Below are 22,066 nucleotides of genomic sequence, written 5' to 3'. Positions count from 1 at the left end.
GCATTCCTGGACCTCTGTGCATCCTTGCTGCAGACCACTACACATTGTTGCTCCAGTTACAGTGCTCCCAAGCATCACCTAGACCTCTGTGTACCACAACTGCAGATCATCATTTCTCTCCTGGAGCTGTCATCCTGCAATCCAGTATACCTTGTCTCCCGTGTACTCCTACCTGCTGTTCACTACTCTACCCATTGCAGCCTCTTCTATCCTATACTCTTCACTGGGCCTTACTTAGTGTATACTTGGAGAACTATGACCTGCGGGACAAAAGCCGCTAAGCCCATACTTCCTTGCGGGGGTCACTGGTTTATACATTTTGTCCTGTTAGACTCTGTAGCTCCCTGTAGGTGGCACTAAACTAAGCAGGTCCTATGGGTCCTATCTTGACCAATAGATTGTGACACTCAGTACTTTGGTTACTGTACAATTTATTTCAAACTCATTGGTGGATCTCCAGTGGGTTGGAATTACTGCTTTCACAGCATTGTTTAAGTGTTTCAATAGGGGTTTCTTGTATCGGGCCGTCGGTAAGTTGATCAGGTTTAGCAGCCAGCAGCTGCGAGTGTCTGGATTGTCACTGCATAATTTTTTGGGAAATAGAGATCACTCTTTCCCAAAATGGTTGGAGTTTTGAGCAGTGCCACCACATGTATAGGGGTGTCCCAATAGCGAGGCTACATCTTCAACAAGTGTTAGGAGTTCCAGGACACATTTTGGCAAGAAGGCTGGGACACCTGTACCATAGTGATAGGAGTATATGTCTCAATAACAGCTACACTGGGGGAGCTAACCTGAGCTATCTACTTTGTTCTAGCTATTTTCTATGATTAAGTCTCCCAGGTCTCTCTCCCAGTCGTTTGTGAATGTAGGCGTTGTGTTGAACCGATTTTCTATTAGAAGCTTATAAATACAAGATAATGTATGTGTGGACCAGGCCGAGGTTGCACACATGGTCACAAATTGATTGAGTTTTCTACCTAAAACTTTATAGAGTTTATCCGTATATAGAAAAAGTTTCAACTGGGTATAGCTCTTGTCACACACGGCTCCCATAACTAGGTGCTGCTGTGTGACTTGCCCTTTAAGGAACTATGCTGGTGCTTGTCTCCTGTTTCAGAGTCTCTACCTTTTCATGGCTGTTTTCTATTTTCCTAATTGGAACCTCCTTCTGAAGCTTATTGGTTACTGAAGACTATTTCAACCTCTTGTGATCAGGGACTCATTGCCTGATCTTCATGTTACTTACCCTGCCGTGGGTTCTGGCTGTATACCTTGTCCTCTGAGTGTCTTCTGGATGTTATTGGTTGCCGAGATCGCCTGTCATCGCTGATCTCTACCTGGCTCCGCTGAATAACCAGTTCATGGTTCATCTCTAGCTACAATCATTACTTGAATTTTATCTGCACATTGAACTGTTCCGTGAGTTGCCTATTACAAATTGCATACTGATTGGCTCTATTACCTCTCTGCTCGGCAGTCTGTAATTCTTATTGAACTACAATCAAGTTCTGGTCATCTGTGGTTCTGGTCCGGCACGGCTATTATTGTCATTCTGCTGTTAGTATTGCTGGACTATTATTAAGTATTATTGCTGAGCTAGGAGCCGCTCTGATAATCAAGTTCCGTGCGATATCAGCTGCTATTCCATCAAGTGATGAACCTATGTTTCTCCGTGTATTGGATTCCTATTGTCACGCTGTACTTCTAGCAACATTCCTTTGCATGTCTCTAGTACTTGGACTATATACATCTGTTGTTCCGCTGATAAAGAACCATTATATTACCTGCAACTACCTGCTCAAGTGAATCACATTTCATCTGGATCAGCCAAATCTCTATATTATCTTCATCGGACTTTCAAGCTCTGTCAGTGATTCTTCTCTATTGATATTGGTGTTACAAGGTGTCAAGTGTTCTGGATCATCATCATCTCAGCGTTAAACTGTATTATTTGTTTGCATGCTGTTGCCTATGGTTACCACCTGAAGTACTGCTGTGATTATTTTATTTATGAGTTTCTGTGTACTCAGCATAGCTGAGTTGTTCAATACTTATTATTGCTGTTGCACCATTGAACAATATACTAAAGTTGCAACACTACTCCATCGTCTGTGTATTTCTTCATTGTGACTCTCATCTGAACTTATCCCAGCGTGTTCTGTCTCCACCACCCTCTGCTTTACCACCTATGTAGAGGTTGGGGATCCAATAATATCCTTAGCCGTGACAGCTCTGTGGCTGGATGGACTTACTTTGCCATCTGGTCGGTAAGGGGAAGGAGGAACAGAGGAATGTTCTTCCTGCACGGCTTATCTTTGTTTCCTTCACACCGCAAGTAACTGACTTTTACTGACCACTCCTACTGGTGTCCACCAGACACTCGCCGACTGCGAATGCCACCTGCGCACTAGTTGTAGGAGATTTTGGCTTTCACCACTGGGACTGCTTTGCAGCGTGCAGAACCACCTTCTTCTGGTATAGCTGCTGTAATGCCTTTTTGCTGTGGACTGGCTGATACCTCCTGACTGCTTACTATGGATCAGGGCTGCTGGGTAGCGGGCAGAGCGTTGACACAGAGATGCTGGATTCAACACAGGACAACCGGGGAACGGGTCTTATGTTTTGGTCACAGGATACAGCAGGTAATAGTCACAGCCAGAATCTTAAAGCAGTGATGGTTTATTGCTCAAGAGTCCTGACTTTTACACACCAGTTTTCGGTAATCATCCAGAAGTCAGATGGAAAATGGTACATTACATAGTGAAAGAGAGCTCCCTTTTATATAGATTCTGACAGACATGTAGTTAGTCGGTAGCACAGCCCCCTGATCCAACCAGGCCCCAAAACATCTTATACGTCATCAGATGATTTAACATCAGAATGTGATATTTCTCTAGATGTGGAGTTAAATCAATTTAACTTACAAAATTCACATAAATCTGTGATTTCCTAAAACTTGCTGTTAGCATTATTCATGTAGTTTTTTTTTTTAATGAGGCAGGATACAGGTAACTACCCCCTTCCTGGGCTTTCAGGCTCAATAGACCTGTTGGCTACTGAGATGAAAAGGTCTAAGTAACATAAGATTAACATGGGGTTCTTTGTTCAGACAGCTGCAAAACCACATTTCCTTCACACACACGCCTATTGCATCAGGAATCGGTACATTTCTAATACACAAAGATAATGCACTATCAAAATCAGTACATTTGCAATTATATAAATTATCGCACTGCACTAATAATTTAAATATATTTATACAATTATTATACAAGTTATTTATGAGTTATTTATAAGTGATCCAGCCACACTCAGAAACTCAGAACCAGTTATGCTCCTTTTGGCTTGGATAACTTCGGTCATGCAGGCCAGATGTGCCAACCAGCTGGCCGGCACTTGCAATTTCCGCTTGTGACCAGAGTCTGAAGACTACTTGAATTCCTGGGGGAAGGCCGGGTTGGAAAACAGTGGGGACAAAGAAGAGACTTTTGAGGAAATAAGTTTTTGGTCTCGCAGTTTGTTCCAGTGGGTCAAAGTAGAGCTAATTGCTGGGTACTGTATTGTAGACAAACTGGATTACCACTGTAGAACGTTAATGTGTGATGAGGTTCTCATGTTGGAACGCAGTGTTTGGTTTTCTCCAAACATAATGTTTCTCATTTATGCCAAAAAGGTCTATTTTAGACTCCTCTGTACACAAAACATTCTGCCATTTGGCTCGCCCAGATGGTCTTTAGCAAGCTTTAAGCATGCAGGAATTTTCTTTTTGGAGAGTAGTGGCTTCCTCCTTGCTATCCTTCCACGCACACTATTTTTATTCAGTGTTTGCCTGATGGTGTACTCATAAATACCTACATTAGCCAGTGAAAGAGAAGCCAGCAGATTCTTTTATATTATCTTGGGGTTCTTGTAAGCTGCTATATTATAGTATTATATGCCTTGCTTTAGGAGTGATTTTTGTTGGCCAACCACTCCTGGGGAGAGTAACAAGGGTGATGAATTTTCTCCACTTGTACACTATCTGCTCAAAGTCTTTAGAAATCATTGTGTAACCTTTTCCTGCATAGTGAACATCGACAATTCTGTTTCTGAAGTCCTCAGAAATCTTCTTTGATCGAGGCTTGGCATACTTTCACAAACCTGTGTTGGCAAGACCAGACTGGTAGTGAAGACTCAGGTTTATGTTTTTTTAAATAGGGTAGGGCCAACTAAAATCACACCTGATTACCATTAACTGAACTCATAGCCCTAAATATTAACATACTATTTCCAACAAAGAAATTTGATGTTGGGTTATTTTGATCAATAAGTTAATGTAAAGGTATTTAATTTTGTGTGTTACTTGACTTTTTGAGTTCTCTTTAGCTATATTTATGGCAGATGAAGATTTGAACACAATTAAGGTGTCACGGGCACTAGGAGTCTTTACCCAGGGATCACCAGGTGATAGGCTTACCAGAGCAGTATAGGTGGTAATATGGTACTCTGGTAGCAGGGTGATCACGGAACAGGAAATAGCAGGTGATGAGATGCTCAGGAAAGTCTATGACTAGCAGCACTGGCAAGATGGAGGTAGTAATACACGAGGAACTGTATGGACAAAGGACACGTGAAGGTAGTCAGTGGTCTGCGGTAGCAAGTTGTACCACTGCTATAGTGAGGAGGAATGTCCAACAGAAACGAGGGGGTGATGAGAGTCAGCGGTCTGCAGATAGCAAGTTGTACCGCTGTCTGAGTGAAGGAGTGGAATCCAAGTGGAGGTATCCGGGTAGTCAGTGGTCTGCGATAGCAAGTTGTACCACTGCTATGTGAGAGGATACTGGAACAGGTGATACAGGAAACAGGGATCAGTGGTCTGCCTTCAGCAAGTTGTACCACTGAATATATATGTGAGGAGGTGCACGGGGAGAGACTGCAACACAAGATATACACGGACACCTTGACTTTGAACCACAGTGATATGCACAATATAAATGTATAGATGACTGAACAATACTGCCAATATAGAAAGTCTCTTGAAGTAGTCCAGCATAAGATAACACAGTCAATGATGGCAATAGACTCAGCGGATAGCACACTCCAGAGGAGAACCAACACAGTCCAGCAAGGTATGCAATACACAGCACAGTCAATGAGAAGTATGCATACCGTGGTTCAGGAGGCAGTCAGACAGGAGTGCAGAGATACCTGAACGGCAGGAGGCCGGCAGGATGCGAAGTCCCTGGATGGGTGAAGCGGTGGTCTAGTAGGTGCAGCGCACGGGTAGGTAGACCAGCAGGGAACACAGGAAAGCGTGGAGAGCGGATCAGCAGTAGATGGATGAGTAGTGCTGAGGAGTAGCAGCAGCGGGTCTCTGCGGGAACACGGAGGTAGCCAATAGCAACCAGCAGGTGCAGTAACGATGGGACACGGGAGAGCAGAGTTGAACAGGCACTGTTGATCACGGAGAATAGCGGGTAGCAATAGTGGAGGCAGACTCAAGGAAACACGGGAGCGTTGACAAGGACTGAAGACTGAAGCGCACAGAGGCAGCGGATAGGAATCAGCCAAACAGTCACGATGAAACACAGACGGGTTGCAGGTTGAAGACTGTAGTGCACGGAGGCAGCGGATAGGAATCAGCTAGCAGTCACGATGATGAAACACAGACGAGTTGCAGGTTGAAGACTGTAGTGCACGGAGGCAGCGGATAGGAATCAGCTAGCAGTCACGATGATGAAACACAGACGAGTTGCAGGTTGAAGACTGTAGTGCACGGAGGCAGCGGATAGGCATCAGCTAACAGTCCCAATAATAAATGGTAGAGTAGAAGTGGTTAGAAGACTGTAGTGCACGGAGGCAGCGGATAGGAATCAGCTCACAGTCACGATGATACAGTAGATGGTAGAAGTGGTATGGGAACCACAGTAGCAGAAGTGGTTTGGAAACCACAGAGGTAGAAGTGGTTTGGAAACCACAGGAATCAGCAGGGCTGAATAAACAAGGAAACACAGGAACACCTTCAGAGACTCATGGGGAATGAGACTCCAAGATCAGGCAACGTGGTGATGACCACAGGTGCTTAATATAGGGAGGTTGCCTGATCTGCCAATTTAGTTAAAGGAACATACACTGGAGGTAAGGAAAGGGCTGCGCATGCGCAGTCCCTCAGGATGGAGGACGACCACGGTTCCTAAATGTCCGGGAAGAAGCACTCACAGTCCGGTGAGTGACAGTACCCCCCCTTTTAAAGGTGGGCACAGAACGCCTGGAACCGGGCTTGTCCGGATTTTTGGAATAAAACTTCTTCAGAAGGGCAGGAGCATTAAGATCTTCAGCTTTGATCCATGAACGCTCCTCAGGACCAAAGCCCTTCCAATGAACGAGGAAACGGAGGACTCCTCGCGAAATTTTTGCATCCAATACCTCAGTAATCTCGAAATCCTCCTCCTGATGAACTTGAACTGGCTGCGGTGCTGAGGAAGGAGTCGAGAAACGGTTGATGATGAGAGGTTTGAGCAAGGACACATGGAAGGCATTGGAGATCCGAAGATTCTTAGGAAGAAGAAGTTTAACACATACTGGATTGATAACTTGAATGATCCTATATGGACCAATAAAACGAGGGGCGAATTTCATAGATGGAACCTTCAAACGAATATTTTTGGTAGATAACCAGACACGATCTCCAATTTTTAGTGGTGGAATAGCCCGCCTCTTCTTATCTGCGAAAGACTTATATTTGTTAGATGTCTTCTTTAAACAGGTTTTGACCTGAGACCAGATATTTTTGAAGGTCTGACAAGCAGTCTCCACAGCAGGAACTTGGGTGGGCGGGAGGGCAGGAAATTCCGGAAAAGACGGATGGTGACCGTAGACCACAAAGAATGGAGTTTTGGATGATGACTCATGGTACATGTTGTTATGGGCGAATTCAGCCCAAGGGAGCAATTCTACCCAGTTGTCTTGGTTGGCTGAAGAGAACATCCTAATAAAAGTCTCAAGATCTTGATTGACTCGTTCCGTTTGTCCGTTAGATTGCGGATGGTAAGACGATGAGAGTGCTAATCGTATGCCCAAGGTTTTACAAAGGGCCCGCCAGAATCTGGAAACGAATTGTACTCCTCTATCTGACACAATCTCAGACGGACATCCATGGATGCGGAAGATTTCTTTAATGAAATGTTCAGCCAGAGTAGACGAGGAAGGTAAACCGGACAGAGGGACGAAATGAGCCATCTTCGAAAATCTGTCTACCACTACCCAAATAGTATTGTGATTCTTACTTGGTGGCAAATCAGTAACGAAATCCATACTAATATGGGTCCAAGGCTTGGACGGAATGGGTAGTGGTCGCAGCAACCCTGCTGGAGTTCTGCGGGAGGATTTGAACTGAGAACATAAATCACAGGAAGCAATAAACTCTTTGACGTCTCTCCTCATTGAAGGCCACCAGTAACTACGAGAGAGAATCTCAAAGGTCTTATGTTCACCGGCGTGTCCAGAAAAACGAGAGGCATGGAACCACGAAAGGATTTTCCTCCTCAGAGTAGGAGGCACGAGGGTCTTCCCAAATGGTAGCATTTTGGTGGATGAAGCAGCCAGAGAAATACATTTGGGGTCTAGAATAGCATGGTTGGGAACCTCTTCTACATCAGAGGACGTCACAAAAGCTCGAGATAGAGCGTCAGCTTTCTTGTTCTTAGCAGCTGGTTTGAAGGTTATAATTAATTCAAAACGGGAAAAGAAAAGAGACCATCTTGCTTGACGAGGGTTCAAGCATTGAGCAGATTGCAAATATGACAAGTTCTTATGATCCGTGAAGATCGTCACCGGATGGCGAGCTCCTTCCAACAAGTATCTCCATTCCTCTAATGCAGCTTTGATGGCCAGCAACTCCTTGTCCCCGATAGTATAGTTTTTCTCTGCGGGCAGAAGACCCCGAGAGTAGAAGGCACAAGGATGTAATTTTTGTTGCTCCGAGCGTTGGGAGAGAATAGCTCCTAAGCCCACATTAGAGGCATCTACTTCTAGGAAGAAGGGGAGTGTCACATCAGGTTGTCGCAGAATGGGAGCAGACGAGAAGGACTCTTTGAGGATTTGAAAGGCTTGGAGAGCCTCAGATGACCATTGCTTAGTATTAGCCCCTTTCCGAGTTAAGGCCACAATGGGAGATGCAATGGATGAGAAGTCTTGAATGAAGCGTCTATAGTAATTGGCAAAACCTAAAAAACGCTGGATGGCACGAAGAGTAGTTGGCTGAGGCCAATGTAGTACAGCATTTACTTTGTCTGGATCCATCTTCAGGCCAACTCCGGAAACTATATACCCCAAGAATGGAATCTGGGGTAACTCGAATGAACATTTTTCCAATTTACAGAACAATGAGTTTTTCCGTAGTCTGGAGAGGACCTCTGCCACATGTTGGTGATGAGAAGGCAGGTCCTGTGAGAAGATCAATATGTCGTCCAGGTAGACAACGACACATACATATAATAAGTCCCGAAAGATCTCATTGATGAAACCCTGGAAAACCGCGGGGGCATTACACAGCCCGAAGGGCATTACTAAATATTCGTAATGCCCATCTCTGGTGTTAAACGCGGTCTTCCATTCGTCACCGGAACGGATTCTAATTAAATTGTAGGCACCACGAAGATCCAACTTAGTAAATATCCGAGCTCCCTTGATGCGATCAAATAGCTCAGTGATCAGCGGAATGGGATACCGATTCTTGATAGTAATGGCGTTGAGTCCACGAAAATCTATACAAGGGCGTAATGATCCATCCTTCTTTTTGACGAAGAAGAACCCAGCTCCAGCGGGAGAGGTGGAAGGTCGAATGAACCCACGCTGGAGATTCTCCCGTATGTACTCAGATGTGGCTTGAGTTTCAGGTAACGAGAGAGGATAGACCCGACCCCTGGGAGGAGTCTTGCCAGGTAGAAGGTCGATCGGACAATCCCAAGAACGATGAGGAGGAAGACGTTCAGACTGAGCTTTATCAAACACATCGGCAAATGAAGCATACTGAGGAGGGAGTCCCGGGGAGGAAGATGAGATGGAAGATTGCTGTACTTTAAGAGGAATAACTTGAGAGAGACAACGATGGTGACATTCAGGCCCCCAAGACGTAACTTGAGGGGTGCGCCAGTCAATCTGGGGAGAGTGACATTGAAGCCATGGAAGGCCTAAGACAATCGGACTTGTCGTAACAGGAAGAATTAAAAACGAAATTTCTTCATGGTGTAGTACACCAATCTGAAGGGTTACTGGAGACGTACTCTGGGTGATGAGACCATTGATGAGACGTGATCCATCTATAGCCGTCACAGTAATGGGTGTTTTTAAAGTGATCACTGGTAGGGACCATTGATTCACTAGTGATTTAGAAATGAAATTTCCTGCTGCTCCGGAATCAATCAATGCCTGTGACTCAAAGGATTTAGTAGCAAAGGAAATCGTAACATCGAAAGCGCAGACTTTAGATTTCATAGACAATGGAGAGGACTCCAGGGACCCTAACTTCACCTCTCCAGAACTAGTTAGGGCCTGGCATTTCCCGATTTCTTAGGGCAAGAACTGAGCATATGTGTGGAATCAGCACAATAGATACAGAGTCTATTCTTTACTCTTCGTTTCCTCTCTTCTAAAGATAATTTGGAACGTCCTATCTCCATGGGAATCACAGAAGGTGAAACTGGACGAAATTGAGGGTTTAAACGAAGAGGTGCTTTAGCAGAAGTTGTTTTCTCAGATTCTCTTTCACGAAATCTCATGTCTACACGATGGCAAAGAGAGATCAAATCTTCTAGTGACGAAGGAAGCTCTTGGGTAGTCAGTGCATCTTTAATTTTATCGGAGAGCCCCTGCCAGAAGGCGGCAACTAATGCTTCAGTGTTCCACTGAAGTTCAGAGGCTAAGATCCTAAATTGAATGACATACTGTCCTACTGTATGGGAGCCTTGTCGCAAACGAAGAATGCTGGAAGCAGCGGAGGTCACACGACCTGGTTCATCGAACACACTTCGGAACGTGGAAATGAATTTGGCACTATCTTGTAGAATTGGATCGTTTCTTTCCCACAGAGGGGAGGCCCAAGCCAGGGCTTGTCCAGAAAACAATGAGATAAGATAGGCCACTCTGGAACGATGGGTAGAAAAATTTTGAGGTTGGAGTTCAAAATGGACTGAACATTGGTTAAGGAAACCTCTACAAGTTTTGGGGTCCCCGTCATATTTTGACGGAGTAGGCAGGTGAAGCGTAGGAGCTGTAGACACCTGGGATGGCACTGGGGAAACGGAGGAAAGCACAGGAGCTTCAATACTAGCTGTAACAGTCTGTCCAGATGTTCCTTGGGAGGTTAACGATTGGTAACATTGAAGTAACAGCTGTTGGCGAGCATCCTGTTGCTCCACACGACTGACCAGATGCTGCAGCATCTCTTTAGCAGTAGGTTCCGTATCTGGGTCTGTCATGGCCTGATCTTACTGTCACGGGCACTAGGAGTCTTTACCCAGGGATCACCAGGTGATAGGCTTACCAGAGCAGTATAGGTGGTAATATGGTACTCTGGTAGCAGGGTGATCACGGAACAGGAAATAGCAGGTGATGAGATGCTCAGGAAAGTCTATGACTAGCAGCACTGGCAATATGGAGGTAGTAATACACGAGGAACTGTATGGACAAAGGACACGTGAAGGTAGTCAGTGGTCTGCGGTAGCAAGTTGTACCACTGCTATAGTGAGGAGGAATGTCCAACAGAAACGAGGGGGTGATGAGAGTCAGCGGTCTGCAGATAGCAAGTTGTACCGCTGTCTGAGTGAAGGAGTGGAATCCAAGTGGAGGTATCCGGGTAGTCAGTGGTCTGCGATAGCAAGTTGTACCACTGCTATGTGAGAGGATACTGGAACAGGTGATACAGGAAACAGGGATCAGTGGTCTGCCTTCAGCAAGTTGTACCACTGAATATATATGTGAGGAGGTGCACGGGGAGAGACTGCAACACAAGATATACACGGACACCTTGACTTTGAACCACAGTGATATGCACAATATAAATGTATAGATGACTGAACAATACTGCCAATATAGAAAGTCTCTTGAAGTAGTCCAGCATAAGATAACACAGTCAATGATGGCAATAGACTCAGCGGATAGCACACTCCAGAGGAGAACCAACACAGTCCAGCAAGGTATGCAATACACAGCACAGTCAATGAGAAGTATGCATACCGTGGTTCAGGAGGCAGTCAGACAGGAGTGCAGAGATACCTGAACGGCAGGAGGCCGGCAGGATGCGAAGTCCCTGGATGGGTGAAGCGGTGGTCTAGTAGGTGCAGCGCACGGGTAGGTAGACCAGCAGGGAACACAGGAAAGCGTGGAGAGCGGATCAGCAGTAGATGGATGAGTAGTGCTGAGGAGTAGCAGCAGCGGGTCTCTGCGGGAACACGGAGGTAGCCAATAGCAACCAGCAGGTGCAGTAACGATGGGACACGGGAGAGCAGAGTTGAACAGGCACTGTTGATCACGGAGAATAGCGGGTAGCAATAGTGGAGGCAGACTCAAGGAAACACGGGAGCGTTGACAAGGACTGAAGACTGAAGCGCACAGAGGCAGCGGATAGGAATCAGCCAAACAGTCACGATGAAACACAGACGGGTTGCAGGTTGAAGACTGTAGTGCACGGAGGCAGCGGATAGGAATCAGCTAGCAGTCACGATGATGAAACACAGACGAGTTGCAGGTTGAAGACTGTAGTGCACGGAGGCAGCGGATAGGAATCAGCTAGCAGTCACGATGATGAAACACAGACGAGTTGCAGGTTGAAGACTGTAGTGCACGGAGGCAGCGGATAGGCATCAGCTAACAGTCCCAATAATAAATGGTAGAGTAGAAGTGGTTAGAAGACTGTAGTGCACGGAGGCAGCGGATAGGAATCAGCTCACAGTCACGATGATACAGTAGATGGTAGAAGTGGTATGGGAACCACAGTAGCAGAAGTGGTTTGGAAACCACAGAGGTAGAAGTGGTTTGGAAACCACAGGAATCAGCAGGGCTGAATAAACAAGGAAACACAGGAACACCTTCAGAGACTCATGGGGAATGAGACTCCAAGATCAGGCAACGTGGTGATGACCACAGGTGCTTAATATAGGGAGGTTGCCTGATCTGCCAATTTAGTTAAAGGAACATACACTGGAGGTAAGGAAAGGGCTGCGCATGCGCAGTCCCTCAGGATGGAGGACGACCACGGTTCCTAAATGTCCGGGAAGAAGCACTCACAGTCCGGTGAGTGACATAAGGTCACATTTATGCAGAAATTCAAAATTTCTTGAGGGTTCACAATCTTTATAGCACCACCGTGAGATTATGACAATGAATGAGGTAACGTCACTCGATAGAGTTCCAATTATGGTTGGGTTGTCTAGGTTACATGATGCTTTTTCACCTATATTGAATCCAATATGCCTGTAATTAATAAATATGTTTAAACAAACAATACAATATGTAGTTTTCTACATTTACCTAAGAACTTCCTCTATTTTAATATCTGTCACCCCGTGTTTATGAAAATTATTTAGTAAAGGCTATTCAAAATTTGGATAAAAAAAATTAACAGAGACAAAAAGTAAAAAAGTAAAAGATAGCTCTGCATTAACAGTAAATTTTCTCCCAGAAAGATTTATTTATTTTTGCCCTGAGATACAAAAATAAATAATCTGTGCAGATTGCATTGTTTTGAAACCACAGACCTGAATTTATCTGTACATAAACAAATTTGACTTGTCTCTTTGTATCTGTATACTACACTACAATATTACTGTTTGTTTTACTAATACTTTGTTTTCATGTGAATCCTGTTTGAAAACATGCTGTACAGTATCATTCTGGTGTAGGAGAGAGTTGTCCTATGGGAATACTTCATAACATTTAGGTAGGCGGCGGTGAGACAGGGGGCGTAACCACATCAAGATGGCCACGTCACTATGGTGGGCGTGGTCACAACCTGGTTGGGTATGTATTGGCAGTGTGCAGGCTAGACACAGTAGCGGATCCAGGGTTGGGGGGGGGGGGCATTGGGGAAATCGCCCACCTAGCAGCAAACATACCTTTTAAATCACCAACATTGCGATCAGGGGGTGGGGTCAACTGGGACCAGCCTATCAGGCTGAAGGAAGTCTAGGTGCTCCCTGGCTAGATGCTACCCTTAGAGCAGGGGTCAGGGAACTTTTTACCGTTTACCCCAAAATATATTTCGATACGCTGACGTTACCCCCTTGATTTGAAAGGAAGCAAATCATATATTATTAATTATTAAAATTCAAAATTTTATTGAATCTATTCAAAATTTCTTTGAAAGCTTCAACTTCAAAACTTCAGGTTTTGGAGAAATGATATTGCTTCATTTTTGATACGAGAGCATCAATATTGGGGCATTTTGATGTCAGAGCAATTTGGATACAGTCTTCAGCGTCAAATAAATTTCTCTGCTTTGTTTTTATGTTCGTTAGAGTGGGAAATCCTTGTTCGCAAAGGTAGGTTGTTGCAAAAGGCAGCAACTGTTTGACTGCCTCTTCATGTGCAATTTTGAATGCCTTAGCAGCTGCTGACATCCAAAAATATGACAAATCTGCTTTGTTTTCAAATGCAATACGTGCTACATTATTGCATCAAAGCTCAAGAAATCTTTGCCAACCCTTGAGGCTCTTCTGGTACAACAGCAATTCCACATTTAAAGGGGTCTACAATCCAAATGACAGCATGTGAATCGGCAGCATTACCCCCAGGAATTTCATTTTTACCCCATTTGGGGTAATTTGCCCCAGTTCCCTGACCATTGCCTTAGAGGCTCTGAGAAGTTCTATAGACTTTACTTTGATATATTTGTGCACAGGTTCCAGCATATGAATATGACAGGTATTTGTTTCTTTCAATTATACACTTGAATGGTACAGATACTAAAGGTCAATGACAAACAATACAAATAATGCGAGCCACAAAACATTTCTACTCTCACAAATGAAGCTACTTGCACACCTATACTCTACTTTTTGGAATTACCAAAAGCACATTATTTTCACTTTAAATGTTGCAACAGTTTCATGTGTACTTTCTACTGCTTTGTGATAGGACGATTGTAGGGAATGTGATTGTAGAGAATGTGATTGTAGGGAATGTGATTGTAGGGAATGTGACATGTGGAGTAGAAGGTTGGCATTTCACATGGCCAAGTTTTACACACTGGTATTATTCCCCCAAAATTATTATTTTAAGTTGTTTCTTCTTTGAGGCTAGAAAAAAATGAGAGGTGTTCCGTATAATAGGTGTTACATGTTAAGTGTATTCATATTTTTTTTATATTTTTTTGGGGTTGAATTTCTATTTTTCATGCACTGGGACAACTGCTGTTCTGAGGATAGTTTACGAAAATTTGTCTCATTTGAACAACAATGTTATTACGCTTTGAGACAGGTGTTGCTTTATCATTGAGTTTCAGTAAAACTAGAAAAAGAACACTAATGCCTCAATGATTATAAAATACTGCGACCCATCTCTGAACGCTAGTAGCACTGACAATGCACCCAGAATTGTCAGTGACAATCACCCAGACAATGCCCTTAGAATTAGTCATCAGTGCAGTGATTCCGGACTCTGAATGACCCTGGTGTGCTAGAAGTTCAGTTCATAATCCCACTGTTGTGTGGCTTTCTGGGTCTCAGTCAGGGCCGTAACTAGGGCTGTGCAAGAGAAGCACCCACCCTGAAGAGGTGTGCAGGATTATGAATATTTTAGAGTAATTTGACTGTGGGGCAGCATTTTTACTTCTTGCCCCAGGCGCTAAAATTTTAAATTACAGTCAAAAATAGATTATAAACCCAATAGGGCAGGGAAATAATCTTTGACATTATTCATTATCCAAAATGCTTGGCTAATCTAAGATCATCTACCTTATATAACTCTGTTATTAGTGATGTTCATGAGTATACAAGGATTTATTCCTGTTAATGTCAAAATGTTACAATTATTAAAATGTTTTCTTCAAGAGAAAGTTTTTCTTGGCATTGATAAAGAGAACCACTCACTTTTTAGGTAAATAAATTTTTGGGCGTTTTCTCTTTTGCACTATGAAAGTGTAAAAAAATGTTTTTCTATGCTTCTTCCATTCTGGAGAGAACATAGAATTGCAGTACCCTCTAGAGGTCAATTCACTCAAAATCCTCTGTATGTTCATTTTACGCAGATACAAGGGTTTGAAGCAGAAGTTTGCACCGGCTATTGGGAGGAGGTGAGTGTAGTAAAGGCATTCATTGCTAAGTTAAGCTGGTGTGCCCACTTTTGCAGAACAGTGCAAAATTTTAACTTCATCGTGCATAGAGAGATTAATGAAATTAGATAAAGGGGTGGACAGGATTCATTTTTATGTTGGAAAGATACACCTCCCAGTCACCACTCCAGCAGAGCAGCACATTTCTAGGTGCACTTTGCCCAATGTAACTAAATTAACATTTCAAACACATACCAGCCCACTGTCTAGGAAACTTCTAAGCAGACCAACAATGTTCGTGGCATTGCCCCAACGTGACATAACCACACGCCCAGCAGGGCGTTACCAAGTCCCTTATTCTCACTGTCCAGATTTTCCAACTTTTAATGTTGTGAGTTATGAAAGTGATAGTAGGTTGGACTTTAATGTGACATTTACTCATTTGCACAGTGTGCCTATAAGGATGTTTCTGTCTCCCCACAAACTTAGACACACTTCCAGTTTGTGGAGACATCTCCCAATACATTTTGCAAGTCAAGTCAGAGCATCTGCACATGGCTTGCACTGTTTTCCTGTGAATGCTTTCGGGTGGAGGGAGTGCAAGAAAAAATGAATTTATTTGTTGCATTTACTAAAAAAATTATTTATCTGAAAATTGACAGATCTCTTCAGAGTAGCGAGGGAGAAAATATCATACACCATGAACAACTAGCTCAGTATAGCAACAGTCACGTAAACTTTATATCCTTCAATGAATTGCAAATAGGTATATTAATAGAGGTATGGGCTTGGCATGATTATTTCTATTGTGTCTTTGGCTATAGTAATGACATTAAACATGTATAAAAAAAGGCTTATTTACCCAAATTGTGTCGTTTTAGTGTATAGGTTGATATTTGCATCATCTTATTATTTGTATAATAGTTAATTACATTTTTGTTCATTTATTACTACAGTCATCAACTATTGCTGCAAAAGCCTTCGGAGGAAAAGTGGTGGAAAACCCATTTCTCAGCAAAGAAGAATTTATTGAGAAAGTTCGTCAGAGCAACGAGGCATGTAAGAATGGAGACTTTCAACTGGCTATTAGACTGTACAGTGAAACGTTGCAGGTTGATCCCCAGAATTGCATTCTGTACAGTAACAGATCGGCAGCCTACCTTAAAACTATGCTGTATGAGAAGGCTTTGGATGATGCTATCAAAGCCCGACTTCTAAATCCAAAATGGCCAAAGGTACAATTTTTTGTTTAATATTTCAGACATAACTGTTATAATTCAGACATGTATTTATTTTCATGTTTTAAATAATTTACCTTAAGCTGAGCACACCCTAATACATTTTACTTCAGATTTGATTTCTGTAATGATTTTACCAGTGACTGAAAGTCCCAATAAACATGCAGATTAATGCGTACACACCTACACAATTTACCTTCAGATCTATGATCTTCTTCACTTTTAACCATCTGCTGAAAGATTGTGGCTCTGTACACTCTACAGATATCTGTCTACACGGCTAGCTGTGAGCGCATGCACACTTCCACATTTGCCCGACATCGTTCCATCGTTGATCATGAGCTTTAGGAAGTTTATACAACCAAATCAACAGATGCAATGTATTTTGGTATGATAAAACATGATCGTGGGAGTGTACACACTCTTGCAATATCTGACCAAATGGTTATTTATGGTGACATTTGCACAGTAATGGCATCAGTGTCTACCCAGATTTAGGGCTAGATTTACTAAACTGCGGGTTTGAAAAAATGGAGATGTTGCCTATAGTAACCAATCAGATTCTAGCTGTCATTTATTTAGTGCACTCTACAAAATGACAGCTAGAATCTGATTGGTTGCTATAGGCAACATCTCCACTTTTTCAAACCCGCAGTTTAGTAAATCTAGCCCTTAGTCTTATGTGGAGTCACAGTTTTAATCAGAATTTGATGATAATACAATGTAGTAAGTTTAACAGATGTTACATAGTTTTACCAGTTTATTTTATTAATATTTTGCATCTTCTTAAATGTGAACGTGTTATTGTTTTATTAGAGCAATTCTCCCTCTTTGTATCACTAAAAACTGTTATTGTAGCAAGTGAGGCATTAGAAAGATGGTGTCTTATAAAGGAGTTCTTTCATTTTTGTGCAGAGACTATACTTGGTGAAAGGTGAAGGTGATGTTATAAAGGGGGTGTTATAAAGAGAGGGCAATGTATATGTATTCAAATAATAAAACGCCATAAAGCAATAGCCGTTCTTAAAGCTGCAATCCATAAAAAAATTAGGTGTGTTTTTTTCAAATAAATAAATATGGTAGGCTATAAGGAGCTTAGTAGTAACGCTTTTCTCTTGGTTTGATCTTCAGACTGCTATTAACGATTGATAATTTAGAATTTTCCACAGTGTTATGTGACTACCATGGCAACAACAGTCACATGGCACATGGTTTAGTGAGCAGAGAGGCTTTAGGACACCCCTCTAAGCTCTGTTTTCACTGTAATATCTTCCGCTTCTGCCATCTCATGACATGCTGAGAGCTGTGATCCAGTGTCAACCATTATTTTTCCTTAAAGAGAGGTAATGAAAAGGAGATAATGATCTATAGAAGGATATCTAAGAACAATGACTATCAGATGCATGTTAAAAGGTAATAAACTTGCTTTTTAAAGAAAAAAACTTCTATGTGTGATTGCTGCTTTAATATGTGTTATTTACTTGTATCTTGTTTTATATTTCACCATGTTTTAATCTTAGACACTTTTTCTTATTACCCTCAATGGTCCTTTATAGATGGTTATGGTAAATAATCATCTGTGAATTCTGCATTGAATAAACTGTGCAGACACAGATGGTATATTAAGATAGGTAGAGGACCGCATTTCACATAAGATATGTTGTTCTGCCTTGTGCTTTGTGTTCTCACTTCTGGTGTTGAGTACTGCGAAGTGTTGGACACTGCAAGAAAATGAAAAATGAAAACACAGTGATATACAGCGCAACAACAATGGATATGTGTCTAGCGGCCAACTATACAAATTGCTCCAATCCACCAGAGCAAGAAAACTCGCTATGAACAAAATAAAGAATTTATAGGAACAGCGCTCCACAACAGTATTTATGGCAGAGACTAAATTTCTCAAAATGTGAGTCCCTATGTAGGAGTTTTTGATATGAGTCCTCATTAAATATAAAGTCCAGTTGGTATAATATCTTCTTAATTAAATTCTCTGTACCACAAGACACACAACATGTCCGATATGAGCATTCAGGAATTATCAGTAATCTTCTCTGCCCGAAACGATACTCTAGATGAGTCCAGAATTCATGAAAAGACAATGAATAAAATAATAGTGCAGACTGCTGCAACACATAATGTAATACAAAATACAAGTGTCTATTTAGCATGCAGCACCCAAAAGAACAATCAGTGTATGATCCACCACCCAAATAAGACAACCCCCCCTCGGGGGTGTGCACTCACAAGAAGGTGGATACACGTGTTGTGGGGAATAAATTCTTTTGTAGTGAATTTCTTCTAATCAGCACTGCTTGCATGTGATGAACCTGATCAACTTTAGGATTGGAAAATGACAAGCCAACTTATGCGGTGTTTCTTTATTATTCACTCCTTGTATCAACTCAAACGTTTGCAATAGAACGATCTCCACTCTGGCAAAAACTCCTACATAGGGACTCACATTTTGAGAAATTTAGTCTCTGCCATAAATACTGTTGTGGAGCGCCGTTCCTATATATTCTTTATTTTGTTCACTGCAAGAGAATGCTTGGCTTCGAGGGAGTTGGGGGCAAGGGATGTTTATGCGGTGGATCTATACTCTTGTGGGGACAACATTGCCACAATAAGTATTGATAAACCTCCACCTATGGTCTCCTCCATTATGACTAGACAGTTGTTCACTATTATAAAGAAGTCCATCTGATCGTTGTGAAGCTTTCAATTACTGCCCCTCGAGAGGATCGATAGCCACATCTAAAAGAGAGTAAGAAAAACAAATACATTTTAAGTGCAGAGCTCCTTGTGTCCTGATTTTCCCAGGACAGTCCCTATTTTCCCAAACCAAATTCTTATTTTTTCACAATTTAGAAATCCTGATGAATCTAAATTAACAGGACAATTTGGAATATATAAGTGTTTTTCCTTATTTGGGATCTTGTTCATGGGACTTCGGCTTTAACATAAATTACTGTGGCAGGCTATAATAAGCACGGTAAACATTTTTCCTTAGTTTGTTTCTTCAGGCTGCCGTTAATGATTTATAATTCTGCAGACTTCCCAGTGTCACCTAGACTTCCAAGACAACCACAGTCACAAGGCTCTGGAATACCCCCCAGAGCTCTTTCTGCACTGTAAAGTCCTCCTACTCCTTCTCACCCATGACATGCAGAGAGACTGAGTTTGTGTGTGTGACTGGCAGCCATACTTTAGTTTCCTCCAGGGATTTTGAAAAGGAGACAATGATTTGTAGCAGGACAGTGGAGAAAAAATATGCATGCTTAAAAAAAACTATGTGGCATTGCTGCTGTAAAGGAATTATAGGGTGTATTTTATGGCCTCAGCTAACTTTAGTTCACAAGGATGTCCTGGTTTTTAATTTCAAAATAATCGGAGCCTGAACTAAGTGCCAGATGTTAAAGAGATATCATTACATTACATAAATGTTCAACAGCACTAAACTGCCAAGTCTGTCTATAGCACTGATAGGCACAATACTAGAGAAATGACACAGTCAATTCATTGTTATAACTCATCAAGTATACCCAGCTAAAATAAATTCTAGTCATAAAATCTTCAATTTACAATACTGTGATAAGATTAGCATATGCAAGTATCCTAAATAAAGCTGTAATATGTGTATAGCTGTACTAGCCTTCTAAACTCACTGGCCACTTTGTTAGGTACACCAGCTTGTGAATGCAAACCAAACACCAAAATTGGGAAAATATGTGATCTAAGTGTCCGTGGAATGATTGTTAGTGCCAAACAGGGTGGTTTAAGTATCTGAAACGGCTGCTTTCCTGGGATTTTCACACACAACATTCAGAATTTGACATAAACAATTTGAATACATCGATCCATCCTGTGTTGTGTCAACAGTGCAGACTGGTGGTTTTGTAATGATGTGGGGAATGTTTTCTTGGCACACATTAGGCCCCTTAATACCAACTGAGTATTGTTTAAATGCCACAACCTACCTAAATGTTGTTGTTGACTATGTGAATCCCTTTAAGGCCACAGTCTACCCATCTTCTAATGGCAACTTCCAGCAGGATATATATTGTAAAGCTGGTTCCACGGACATGACAGTTACTTTAGTATACTCCAATGACCGCCACAGTCATAAGATCTGAATCCAATAGTGCACCTTTGGGATATGGTGGAATGAAAGAGTCACAGAGTGAATGTGCATTCGACAAACCTTCAGGAACTGCATATTAGATCAGAGTTCAGTCAGGGAGAAGTCTGACAGCCATTATTGAAGTCATGAAAGCGTTCTTAAATATTATTAGGTGTAACTGACAAATGTTTTACAGATCATTGTTCTCTGCCTTTCTCTGGATCAATACAACTTTTAAGTGTCTTAGCCAATTTCCTCTTAACACTGCTTGGCTGTAATGTGTTCTAAACTTGGGTACAATGTATGTGTTATGAGGGGAGATATCCAAAGTTGACAAGTATGGGTCAGATTTGTTTTGATATTCTACATTATTGGGGATATCTTGCAGTAAATTCAAGAGACTAAAGTCATATAATGTGACCATTTGTATTTATTTACCATAATTTATTAAAGGACCACTAAGCCACAAAACTGAAACTAAAATGTTCACTTATATATATGTCATGCAGCAATATTTTATATGTGTGTAGTACACATCATTTGAGACTGGCTCTTATAGTCTGTTCCATGCCCCTCAAATCATTTAGATTTGTGAACCTGATTCTTTGCTATCTCAACCGTTAAGATTTTTTTTTAACTCAATAATTATCGAATACATTGGGGTCAAGTGTCCCAAAACCATTTTTGAACTAATGGTGAAGAGAGCACATTTCTAAAGCTTATTACATATAATTGTGGAGGTGCTGCAGGTACAGCAGGTAATAAATAGCACTTTTATACAAGAATACATATACTGTCTTTTTAAAAAAAAATAAAAATCATAAAATGCCAGTTATTCGGCATTCAAGAGCATGCACATGTCTCTAGAAAGCGCCCTTTCGTTCCAAGACACATCTGGACATACAGGACATGTGGAGGTGACAGAGTTAATCAAAACAATATCATCTAGTCTGTCTAAAAATGACCGAAATCCCCCCAATGATATCTCATACTGAATATTAAACATCCAGTTCTGCCACCTCTAAGACATACATACCAATTTTGAAGATCACCCTTCTGGGAGATCTCCAAAGCTGGCCATGTCTTGGGGGCGTGGCCACTCTCATAGCCCCATTAGGCCCCACCCCTGCTATACAATTTAATTTCCGGCCTATTGTAGCAGGGGGTCGGGGCCATGATGATGTGATTAGCCGCACCCACTTCACGAACGAAGCGGGCAGGATTTGGGAGGTTGCTTTGCTCTCCCAGGTGTCCCGGAGAGCTTCCACAATTTCGGGAGTCTCCCGTACATAGGTAACTAAGCTCTAAGATTTAGTTCAAGAGCTGACACTTTTAGAAAATGTTCAGGTACTCCCTGACTGATCCCAGACCACAAACTCTAAACAGTGGGTCCTTCCTGACCAAAAGGGTGGTAAGTGGTCAGCTCACTATCAACCATGCCCCATTTTTTTTTGC

At 42.2% G+C, this 22,066-nt stretch overlaps 1 protein-coding gene across 2 annotated transcripts in view; it reads left to right on the top strand.

Annotated features, from left to right (window-relative positions):
- Positions 1–22,066, top strand: part of TTC28 (tetratricopeptide repeat domain 28) — a 479,060-nt gene that overhangs the window by 51,551 nt on the left and 405,443 nt on the right. For both annotated transcript variants that reach the window (XM_075214617.1, XM_075214609.1), the window contains exon 2: positions 16,207–16,485. In XM_075214617.1, the coding sequence (XP_075070718.1) occupies positions 16,207–16,485 (279 nt within the window). The remainder of the gene's footprint in view (positions 1–16,206; positions 16,486–22,066) is intronic.

Source organism: Mixophyes fleayi, chromosome 1, assembly GCF_038048845.1.
Source record: "Mixophyes fleayi isolate aMixFle1 chromosome 1, aMixFle1.hap1, whole genome shotgun sequence".
NCBI lineage: Eukaryota > Metazoa > Chordata > Amphibia > Anura > Limnodynastidae > Mixophyes > Mixophyes fleayi.
The sequence above is the reverse complement of the archived record's forward strand: the minus strand, read 5'-3'. Positions and strand labels throughout refer to the sequence as shown.